Source organism: Saccostrea cucullata, unplaced genomic scaffold (genome assembly GCF_032062105.1).
Source record: "Saccostrea cucullata isolate Sc308-1 unplaced genomic scaffold, CSIRO_AGI_Scuc_v1 ctg5028, whole genome shotgun sequence".
Classification (NCBI taxonomy): domain Eukaryota; kingdom Metazoa; phylum Mollusca; class Bivalvia; order Ostreida; family Ostreidae; genus Saccostrea; species Saccostrea cuccullata.
The window spans coordinates 27,831-39,273 of record NW_026930646.1 but is presented as its reverse complement, the minus strand read 5'-3'; the positions used below and the strand labels follow the sequence as shown (position 1 = coordinate 39,273).

The 11,443-nt window shown below is 31.7% G+C and overlaps 1 protein-coding gene and 1 long non-coding RNA gene across 2 annotated transcripts; both read left to right on the top strand.

Annotated features, from left to right (window-relative positions):
- The first annotated feature begins 2,035 nt into the window (after positions 1 to 2,035).
- LOC134229431 (uncharacterized) lies at positions 2,036 to 10,122 on the top strand. The gene is made up of 12 exons (XM_062711184.1): positions 2,036 to 2,169; positions 3,240 to 3,329; positions 4,510 to 4,853; positions 6,022 to 6,127; positions 6,211 to 6,346; positions 6,813 to 6,988; positions 7,188 to 7,686; positions 7,747 to 8,032; positions 8,331 to 8,399; positions 8,810 to 8,875; positions 9,035 to 9,136; positions 9,878 to 10,122. The coding sequence occupies exons 1-12, from the start codon at positions 2,036 to 2,038 to the stop codon at positions 10,120 to 10,122; spliced, it is 2,253 nt and encodes a 750-aa protein (XP_062567168.1).
- A 97-nt stretch (positions 10,123 to 10,219) lies between these two features.
- Positions 10,220 to 10,873, top strand: LOC134229429 (uncharacterized). Its single transcript, XR_009984175.1, has 3 exons — positions 10,220 to 10,341; positions 10,609 to 10,674; positions 10,785 to 10,873. It is a non-coding gene; the product is annotated as an uncharacterized LOC134229429 (long non-coding RNA).
- The last annotated feature ends 570 nt before the right edge of the window (positions 10,874 to 11,443 follow it).

Sequence of the window (11,443 nt, the reverse complement as noted above, 5' to 3'; positions counted from 1 at the left end):
AAGATTACCTGAAAATAGATTCTATAAGGAGAAATATAGGGTTATTGAACTTTTGGTGAATATTGGTGGAAGATTGGCTGGTGATTACATTTTTACAGCGAGCGTCAGTGAGTGCCAATATTCACAAGTATAAGATCAATAACTCATTTTTATATATGGGTATAATAGGTAAAACATTTCCTCATATATAATTATTAAATAAAGAAAAACTTTTTCAATTACTTTTTAAGTATCGGTATTCAAATGAACGCCTGACTTGTAAGTGTTCAATATTACATCATTCCAATGACCCTACTGAATACTGATCGTTATGATTTGGTAATTAAGGTTTTAGTGGCAGTAATACATATTAATTATTTGAAAAATAATTTTATGTTTTTGTGAAAGAATACACATCTTACCTAGTTGCCACTTCCTGTCTTTAATTTGCCTTTGAGAGATTGATCATCCAGAATTGGTTGTTTCCAAGGGGGCGCTCAATATTGAATGTTCTTATTTTGAATATTTTGGACACGTACTCCTATATGTAATACAGACTCAGTTTTCAGTAAAACTTCAAGTGATTAAAAGTGGAAATTCAAGATTTCTAGATTTTTATTTTTATTTTTTTTTTTGGAGATTATTTATTAAGTATATAATAATTTTAAATTTTGGAAATTATTTATTAAGCATATAATCAATTTTAATTTATTTAATCCATTTACATTAAAAATTGAAAAAGAATTGAATATTTTGTTCGTTAGTGAATTACCAGTATGTATGAAAATATGAAATGGAACCATTACATTGTAATTTGATGTATGACATTTTATTTTATTAGAAATCCACTGGATCAAAGAAAAGACAACTGCTGCAGCCCTCCAAGCAGAAGGACTGCCCAGCTTTTGTTTCTTTAAGAGCTGTGCTGAAATTTCCTGAGTTTAAGGTACCTTGGGTATTTATTTAGATTTAATATTTTGTTAAAATTTAGTGGAGTTCATGAGTTTAAATTTTAGCTCACCTGAGCCTAAGGCATAAGTGAGCTTTTCTGATTAATATTAGTCTGTTGTCTATTCAACTTATAATCACATGAAAAGTAGTCCTGATACTACAGTGTATATTAAATTTAACATTATTTTAAAGAAGAGCCCCCCCCCCCCCAAAAAAAAAAAAAAAGAAAAGAAATTACTGTTTTCTGAGAGACTATACCCAATCTGGATACATTTTCTTTGTCTGATTTTGGAAAAAAAAATTTTCCATGTTCAGGACTGGTTTTCTTAATTTTTCTTTTAAAGTGAGAGTTAAAAATATATTTCATCTTGTTTGTCTACAAATTATGCTCCAAAATACCTTATTTAACCAAGCTTAAGTTATAAAGCATCATGAAAGGAAATTTTTTCTTAAATTTGATAAATCTATTGGCACCTTTCATTTACTAGATCTTGACCTTAACTAGATCTTGACCTTAATAACTGAAATCCTCTGATTACCGTGAAGTGATATTGATACCTGCAAAGTTTTCTCAGGTAGTGTAAGGTACATATTCAAAATACAGGTATTTGTTTCACATCAGAATAGGTAGAGGTAAGATATGAAAATTAAAGAATTAATTACTAACTGGTGAAAAACTTCGCTGAAAAATTCATAAATGTATTGAAATACTATAAATTGTGCCACCTTTGTATTTCCAGATTGAAGAAAATAGCACCTCTTGGAGAAAGAAGCAGGTTTCCAGACTCCTTCGTGAGAAGTTGTCAGATGAAGGCGAAATCCTACAGAAGGAGGTTAAAATATATGTCTCTATATCTGATCTGTCAGATCACAGAAATCATCTAACAGGAGAGGTAAATTAAAGTTTGTTTTCAGAAGTCTGTAACTTATATCATTGAATGGGAATAAATTTCTTACAATTGCAACTGTAATGTTGTTTCTATCCATTTGAATTCAGGAACAAAAATTATTTATTAAGTTTTCAGGATTAAGCAATCCCGTGGACAAAATTGTCATCTCCAAGATTCATGCTTTAGTTCATGAAGGTGTACGGACAGTCGATGAGATGAAAAGACACTTACGTATCTTTGTGCGAGACAATGTACCCTTAGGGAAGTCAATTTCTAAATTCAACCGACGGTATTACCCCACCAACAAAGACATTAGGAACCACATCTATAGAGCACTTCAAATAAGTCAGTAAGTTAAAAAAAAATGGTATTCCACAAAATAGCACGAAAAAAATTGAATAGCATACTTAAAATGTTTCTAGACTTCAGATATGATAAATATACTCCTTATGAGCATACTTTCTATATACTGGGTATATTAGAATTTCAAATGTTATTCATAAGGACAAATGAAGGTATGAAATTTTACTCAAGAGTTGACACATCTTCCCAATACGCGTTTACTGTATTTAAATACTCAGAAAAAAATTGTTTGATATTAGATATCAGGGACTAATATATTAATGGGTTAGGCAACTGCTTCAGCGTCATGTTTTTATACCAAAAAAATTTCGCACAACACTTCAAATTTTTCAAACTACATTTATTCCCAGTATAAAACCTGTTTTCTGATTATATAATGTCATTTATTTCATCCTTTTAAGTATTGGATGAATTTTTAATAAATTTTCAAGCATACATTATAATATTTAAATTTAAAAAAGAAACACCAATATTGTCGATTTCTTGGAAATATAGCCGAACAAGGGCAAGTGCTGGTTTTGAAATAAACATACCGTATAAGTAGAATTTTTAGCGAGGATTTAATTTTGGCATTATTAGCAAGGGTGCTGAAATCACTAAAATTAAATATCGCTAAAAATTAATTGTGTATTATTTGTAATAGCTTCTTTAGTTAGCATTTTAAATCGCTAAAATTACTTCTCGCTAAAAATAAAATACCAGATTTTAGTTACAAATTGCTTAATTTGTGTCTTGCTAAAATTTCCACTTATACGGTAATTATCGTGTACTACTACATGTAAGATGAGTGTAATTGGTGCTAAAAACAATTTTTGAATAATTTTTTTGATAGATAAATCAAAGTTATGATGTGAAATAATTAGAAAGCATTAAAGATATAATTAACAAAAGTTGACTTACAAGATATCATGAGACTTTCGAGAGTTGCCTATTCTGTTAGAATAAAGATGAAAGTTCTAATTATAAATCATAGAAATTAAAATACTGTACAATCTCTAGATATTCTGAGGGAATTATTTCAGATCTTTAAATTTTAGACGCATTAAATATTAATAGGTTTTCAACTGAAGATCAGGAAAATGTTGTACACATGGTGGATGATTGGAGGGCAGCAAAACCTGATGATCATTTTTATTTGAGACCAAAGTAGGTATAATTTCATGCAAGGTGAATCATGTAGGCCGGTATATATTTATAATGGAACCCAGAAGATTCAGGTTGAAATAGATTTTGTTATGTAAGTTTTTTTTGTGTAGAAGTTTGGGTTTTATGGACAATGGATATCAACCTAGATAGGTCAGTGGTTAATTACCACCTGACTAGTAATGCATGAATCCTGGTTTCAATTCCAGGTCCAGCCATATGTTTTTTTTGTGCATTTTTACTTTCAATACTACATTTGCTGGCCAGTGTGGGTAGCTTAGTTCAGGTTACAGTGTATGTGTAAATTGGTGATTACCGGCAGGGCCCTACAACTTGTGTCTTTGAGATTGAATCCTGTTTAAGGAGGGAGGAATGTAGAAGTTTGGGCTTTACGGATTGTGAATGTCGGTCTGAATAGCTCAGTGATTAGACCATCTGACTAGTAATGCAAGAGTCCCGGGTTCGATTCCTGGTCCAGCCACATGGTTTCTTTGTGCATTTCTCCTTTCCTATTACATTTGTCTGATAAAAATTTGATATTGTCCATCAATTTTTATTGGTTGCAACTTGAATCATATTTCATGTGTTTTCTTTGTGACAATTAAGACCTTTCCCTGGGTACTATCATATTTGACCTCTTGACCTTGACGTACTTCTGTAGAATGTTGCCAAAATTTAAACTTGGCCATAATTTTAAAACATTTGGTGCTAGGGCTTTTATACTTTACATCCATGAATAAGATATTTCCTTACACAAAAATATTTTTACCTTTTGATCTGAGTAGTTTGTGTTTGGGCATTCATATATCTTGAGTGAATTTCTTCCCACAAGACCTTTCCTAAAACACCTTAAAATTTGAACTTGATGTGTGACTTACTTTTATGGAAGTGGTGGGACTTTCATATTTCAAAGTTGTATTCCCTTTTGACAAGAGCTATCTTTAAGTAAAAATATTAGTTATCTTCTGACCTTGGAGACTGTGCAAATTTCACCCGACACCAGAAGCTGTTGTACAGAGGCATTAGCGTTTTGCAAAAACATTTTTTTCAATGTATTCCAATCTTCATTTTATCAGCTAATTCCCTTTAAATTGATCCATAGGAGGAAATGTCTTTTTATCAATACTCTATTTTTCTACTGAAGCATGTATAATTATACTTATTTACTAATGATGATGTTTAGTTTTGCAGAGGAAGAAGAATCTTCTGAAACATCCACAGGGCCTTTTTTATTTGTTCATCAAGCAGAGTGGCAACAGAAGCTGTTACAGAAATATGGCAATGAAATCTGTCTTCTTGATGCTACCTACAACACCTCAAAGTATGACGTCCCCCTGTTTTTTATTTGTGTGAACACAAATGTAGGCTTCTCTATTGTTGCGTCATTTGTGGTCGCAAATGAAAATACAGGGCTCATCGAAGAAGGCCTGCAGATCATAAAGGAATGGAATCCAGACTGGAGACCAGAATATTTTATGACAGATTTCGACGAAAGAGAGATTTCTGCTATTGAGAACACATTTGAAGGTTAATATAGATGAGAGTTACATTTTGTAAATATTATGATCATGGAAAACCTTTCAAAGACAAAGTCATACCTGTTAAAGATGAGGGACTAAAAATAATCAATAGAATATTAGATGACTAAATAGTGTTAACTGTTTGAAAAAGTAATATTTCATCAAGACCCTGCTTAGCAGACCTAATGCATAGATTATTATTATTATACCTCATTATAATTATTCTAAACAACGCGTTATCTGATTGGTTCTAAGTTATCACCTGATCGGGCCGTAAAACTGCATATTTCACGGGCGTCAGCATGCTTTTCATTATAGTCCACCTCTCTGGATGTTTAGTGCATTTTCCCGCAAAAATTATCGTTCGTTTAAAGAAAACTCCCAATAGTATAGTAGACGTCACGATAACCTGGTTTATGTCATAAAATTGATGATAATGTGTTGACCAAAGAGTTTTAGTAACGTTTTGTGAAAACTGAAAGTGAATTTGAGAGCGGTGCCAAATTTGAAAGTTTATGTTAATTTCAAAGGTTTTGCTTGTTACGGTAAAATAAACTATTTATTGCATGAATGTTCGGGAAACATGAAGACTTATTCAGCCAGGAAATATCATATTCCCCTTGGGCGAAGCCCTCATGGAATATGATTTTTCTTGGCTGAATAAGTCTTCATATTTCCTTCACTATCATAAAATAAATGTATATTATACATAATATTCTTGTTCATTATTATTCTATACAACACATTATCTGATTAGTTCTGGATTATTATATGACAGGGCCATAAAACTTGACTTTACCCTATCATTGACATGCTTTTCATAATATTCAACCTCTTTGGATAATAAGCCCCCCCCCCCCCCCCACACACACACACACCCACAAACACCCACACACTTTGACACAATTTTTTCCAAACAACTTTTAGCATTAAAAATGTTCATTTAAAGTCAGGTTGATAAAGATGTGATTGTTTTGAAAAGATCAGTAGGTATTGCTGTGAAACTATTTTTGAGTATTATTGAAAAATGAATTTCCAAGTATAATGAATTTTATACTAGAAATAGAGGAGAGGGCTGTTTCATTATCAAATATATAATTAGATAATATTAATTGAAATTGTGATTCCATGTTCAAAAATTAATTGAAGCATTTTTCTTCTTAAAAATTTCCCAGGATGTCAAAGTTTGCTATGTGACTTCCACAGGGAGCAAGCCTGGACTAGGTGGACAAAAGATGGCAAACATGGGCTTTATACTGCTCAAAATGAAGTGCTTGAAATGTAAGTAATTTCGCGATGTCTTGAATATTTTTCAATGATTTCTTTTGAATATGTTGCAATTTTACTCCTTTTTATTATTGAAGGCTTAGAAGAATAGCAAATTCTGCAACAGAAGAGAAATACAAGGCAAATGTAGAGGATTTAAAGAAATCTGCTCTGTGGAAAAAAAATACCCAATTACAAAGGTGGTTTGAAGGGAGATGGCTAAGCAATGCAAAGGTTTGGCACATTTTTTTTTATCTTAAACCCATAAAATTTAAGACATAGAAGAGAACTTTGAAGAATTTACATTTTATTGAAAGGAATTGACTTCAAGTTTGATTTTGAGTTATGCAGGAATTTTGGCGTATTGGCTTTGAAGTTGGGCCATGGTTACAATTAAAACAAATGATATGTTCAAAATACTCCAACTGCTGTCAAATCCCCCCACCCAGTAAACTAGTGAATTACAAAAAAAAAATCCAATTACCTTGCTAGCCGCCCACCTTTACAACTGCGAAGGCAAGAGTATATAAAATAGACAAAATTAAATGGTGTCTTTAATATGCTATCAATCTCTTGCGCTTTAACAACATTGAACTTTTGCAAATATTTATCAGTATAATAAATAAATTATTTTACTTCTGTGAATATGTAAATGCAATGATATGAATTTTACAGATGTGTCATGTATTCTTTGTTTCAGAGATGGGTGCGCTGCTTTCGCAATTCTTTAGTCAATATTAGAGTTTCCACTACTAACGGCTTAGAAAGGCAGCATCACGAGTTAAAGAAAACATACTTGGCCAAGCACATAGATGGGACTCTATCCTCTACATTGTCTGTGCTTATTTCCAATTTTTTGCCAGAATCATACAAAAGGTAAAAAAAAATTTCAGTTTGTTTATCGAGATACGTCTTAATCAATAAAGTTATGTATAAATGTAAAATACTTTAATTTCCATCCTCATTTCATGTAATTTTTAAAGTTTATAAAGTATTACTAGATGAATTTTTATCAGTAAACCTAAATAATTTATTTCAAAGAATCCTTCAAAAGATACTATTATTTGATTTGTAGGTACATTCAGTACAATATCGAGAGTATGAATGAGTATAAAAGGTATTCACCACAGGTTCCGGAATTCTTGACCAACCGACCTAGATTTTTCGTGGAACACCTTGTCAAGAGAATTCCACCAAAGTGCCCCTATTTGCCTGAAGCCGCGATCACATCTCTTCCTAATGGAGAATTTCAGGTTACTAGTACAGATGGGGAGAACAGTTACACTGTCAATCTGGATAACCCTATGCCTAGTTGTTCTTGTTTGGACTGGAAAAAGTTCCATCTGCCATGCAAGCATATGCTGAACATTTTCTTTCATTACCCTGGATATAGTTGGGAATTTCTACAGCCAGAATACACAGACTGTCCCCATTTTAATTTGGACAGAGACATCCTTCAGAAAGCCCAGTTTTCAGAGGTTTTTGATTGCAGAACAGAAGGAGAGCAAAGCACCAGTGATGATAATACAACTGTTACTGTTGACTCAGACATGGTTGAAGCTGAGAATACAACTGTTGCTGCAGACATAAACGTGGTAGAAGCCGAGAATACACAAAAAGCAGAGAAGCAGAAGCCAAGAAGTTCCAAATTTAATTTAAAACTTCAATGCATACAATTGCTGAGAAGCTTATCATCCTCTATTTATATTGTTCCTGATCAAGAGAAACTTTTACCAGTTCAGGAAACTCTTCAGGAAAGCCTGTGCTTGCTTGAGGCATTAATACCCAAGGAGAGAGGCCTTCCATTGAGAACATCAAAGTCAAGACTTAAAAGACTGTACAGAACAAGATATAGATCCCTTCCTCTGAGGAGGAAAAGAAGGAAGCAGAATAGGCAAGAAGGGATAAAAAGTACACCAGGTAATTTTTAACATAAATATTTGTTTTTCAAATTAGGATTACATTCCAAATTATAATTTCAAAGAATAATTTGCTGTTTGAATATTTATATAATTGTTACTTTTCATGAAAGGACTGTTATTATCAATTAACTAATGGATCAGCTAGTATACAAAAGACAAAATACACTAGCTGTGTTTAAAAGAAACCAATACAAACAAACTGTAATTAAACAATACTCATATGCAAGAGAGTATGAATAAAAATCAATTACATATAAAATAACCATAATTTAATGTGTTTACTGCTCATGGAATAGGACCAAAGAAACCCAGAAAGTCAAGAGTGAGAACAGTGAAGGTGGAAAGATCTGAAAAACCACACTCTGGTGAGTACTTTTACTAAACTGAAAGCTTACCTAGACTTAACCTCTATTTTGTAATAAACTCAATTTCAATATATTTACCCAAACTAGAATAATTTCTTTAGGAATTATGAAGTAGGCAACCCATTCTATATGATACCAAAATGTTTAACCTATGATACCAAAATGTTTCACCTTTGGACTTTAAATTTGGAGGTTTTTTTGCTTTTGAAAAAGTTCAACCCTAGTTATTGACTGCCATATTGAGGCATAAGTGTTCACAAACACATTTTTTTTTTTTAATTGAACCCAGCTTACAATATGCAGAGTACTTTATTTTAATCCCATAAGGTACCCCATTATGTACATGTACATTTGGCTGTTGGGATTATTGCTGTCTTCTGAGTTTTATATTTGTTTTTACACATTTCCAGATGAGAGCAAAGTTGAAGAGGAAGTGAAAACCATAGAAGATAATGATCCATGTGTGTTGGACACTGGTAAGACTACTGAGTATAAAATAGTGTGAGGTATATATCTGTAATATTTTTTTAACAGATCATGTGTTGAAATTAAAAGCACTTAAAGATGTCACCTAGTAGAATAAAAGTACTAAAGATATATTAATAATTATCATAATAATTTACAATACCATGCAGGTCTAAGAAGTATTCTGAAGGAAGGGGGAAGAAATTCAACAACAAAGAAAAGAGTACATTTCTCTGAATTGTGTTCTTCATACCAATGTAACAAGGATGATGGTAATAACAAAACACCTGTCAGGGTTCGCACTGTTTATTAACAATTGTAATAATAATATTGGTATTGCCCTGAAATAAAAAATAACAATATTGATAATATTATAAAACCATAAAAGCACAACTCAATATTATACACAATGCTGCATAAAGGGAGGTAACTCTTATATTCATTACTCATAATACAATACTCTCTTAGAATTTACTTTGTGCATACTATTCAAATATTTAACAATGAAATAAATATTACTATTAAAGATATAATATCTACATAGACACTATATATCTTAACTTATAAATAATAAGACATAAAAATCTCAAATTTGTCATACACAAAATAGACCTCTCGACAAACAATCTGGACAAAAAAATGAGCAGAAAATCCAAGAAAATTTGGAGGGAATTTGACAAACCAATAAATCACAGGAACACAAAACTAAAACCCAATAGAAACAAATAACTTATAGGACTTATGGCCAGGACCTTAATTAATTATAACCTTAAAGGCAAATGACAGGATATAATCACTTAATGGTACACCTGAATTACCATAAATTTATCTAAAAAGCTGAAATAGAAATACATACATAATAAAATCAAAATAATTTGATTTTCATTTATTGATAAGAAATTAATTAATAAATTGTTTGCTCTTACACCAACATGGAGATGTTTAGGAGGTTCTCTATTTTTAACCAGATTTATCTATATAAGTTCTTTTATACTACATGTATCTCATTGCAGCTTTGAAAGAAGTGACAAAAATTTGGAGTCTGGAAAGAGGTGTGGGTTACTTTGTGGCTAAAGTTGGTGATTTCAATGTTACAGACACTGACATTCGCTCTCTGCATGGCACTAGATGGCTCACTGATCAGGTCCGTCTTTATATTTTAAAACACTTTTTAAATGGTTTCCAATATTCTAATTATGTGAGATACACTAGCAGTTCTATATTAACACAAAAGAAAACCATAGTGCTGTCACATTGACAGGTTTCCACTTATGTTATTTATAAAACAAATTGGCATTTATATGGCTTAAGTTGTGCTTACTCCATTAAACTCTCATTGTTACAGGTTATGGATGCCTATTTGGCATTTATTGTCCAGAGAGAGAGAGAAAAGGGTAACCTTGTCACACATTATCCTTCTCAGACTATGAGAAGTATTGTAGAAGGCACATTTTCAGTACAGAAATGCAGGCGAAGGGTTTGTTTCTTTCTTTTCGTTAAATCACACATCAGTTGTTAATGCCTCTCTACAAAGTTAAATTTTGTAATTCTGAATACATCTTTTGAATTTATTGGCATTTATAGATCAAAGTGCAGATCACTAACTGCAGGAAAACACAGTAGAATCTGAACTCTATTGTGCAGCATAGAGAGGATTCTTAATGAAATGCCTTTAATACAATGCTTGAAAGATATAATGTTTTAATTTAAATTGTTTCATTTTTGCATATTTTTTTATCTGCAGTTGAAACTTTGGGAGTTTTCCACCATTATTGGAGCAGTGTGTCAGAACTATCATTGGACCCTTGTGGTATGATTGCAAACATTTTGGCTGAATTATAATTTAACATGATAAATTTATTAGACCAATTAATTGATGGCTATGTTAAAAAATGAATATTAAATTTTAATTTAATGCAGATTATTGACTCTAGAAACAGGATCCTAACATTTCTTAATCCAAAGCACGAGGGGAGATCACAACTAGATGAAATTAAAAAGAATTGGTGGTAAGACAAACAGTATATAAACTACTTGTTTGATGTACTCTGGCTCTCTCATTGAATTTGCCTTTTTTTCCTTACTTCAAATTAAACCTTATTTCAAAATATTATGTGTATTGCTTTCAAATTTAAGATAGATGTCTTTTAGATTACAATGAACTTCAGTATTTTGAAATCCGATATCTCAAATACCATGGATATGTCAAAGTGATGTGGAAGTCCCAAACACTTATTCTTTAAGTATTTAATCTTCGATATCTCAAATCCTCGGAATTATCTCAAAGCTTATTCTTAGTCCCATCAGGTTCAAGATAACGAAGTTTGACTGTATATAGTTCAATTAATTGGTTTAGCTGTCAAGTGCCTAATAAAGAAAAATTCTGAGTCTGTTGTATATGCGTTTTGTCAAATTTTCAGCAAATATTATAAAGAATGCTAAATTACCTATTACCCAACTAAAACAATGTGGGACAGAGTACATAAAAAAAATAAATAAATAAAGATGGCCCAAGATCTGTATAAAGTTTATAGCTCAACTGATCTAAAGGCTCAGTTGGGTTTTTCTGTTGAAAGATA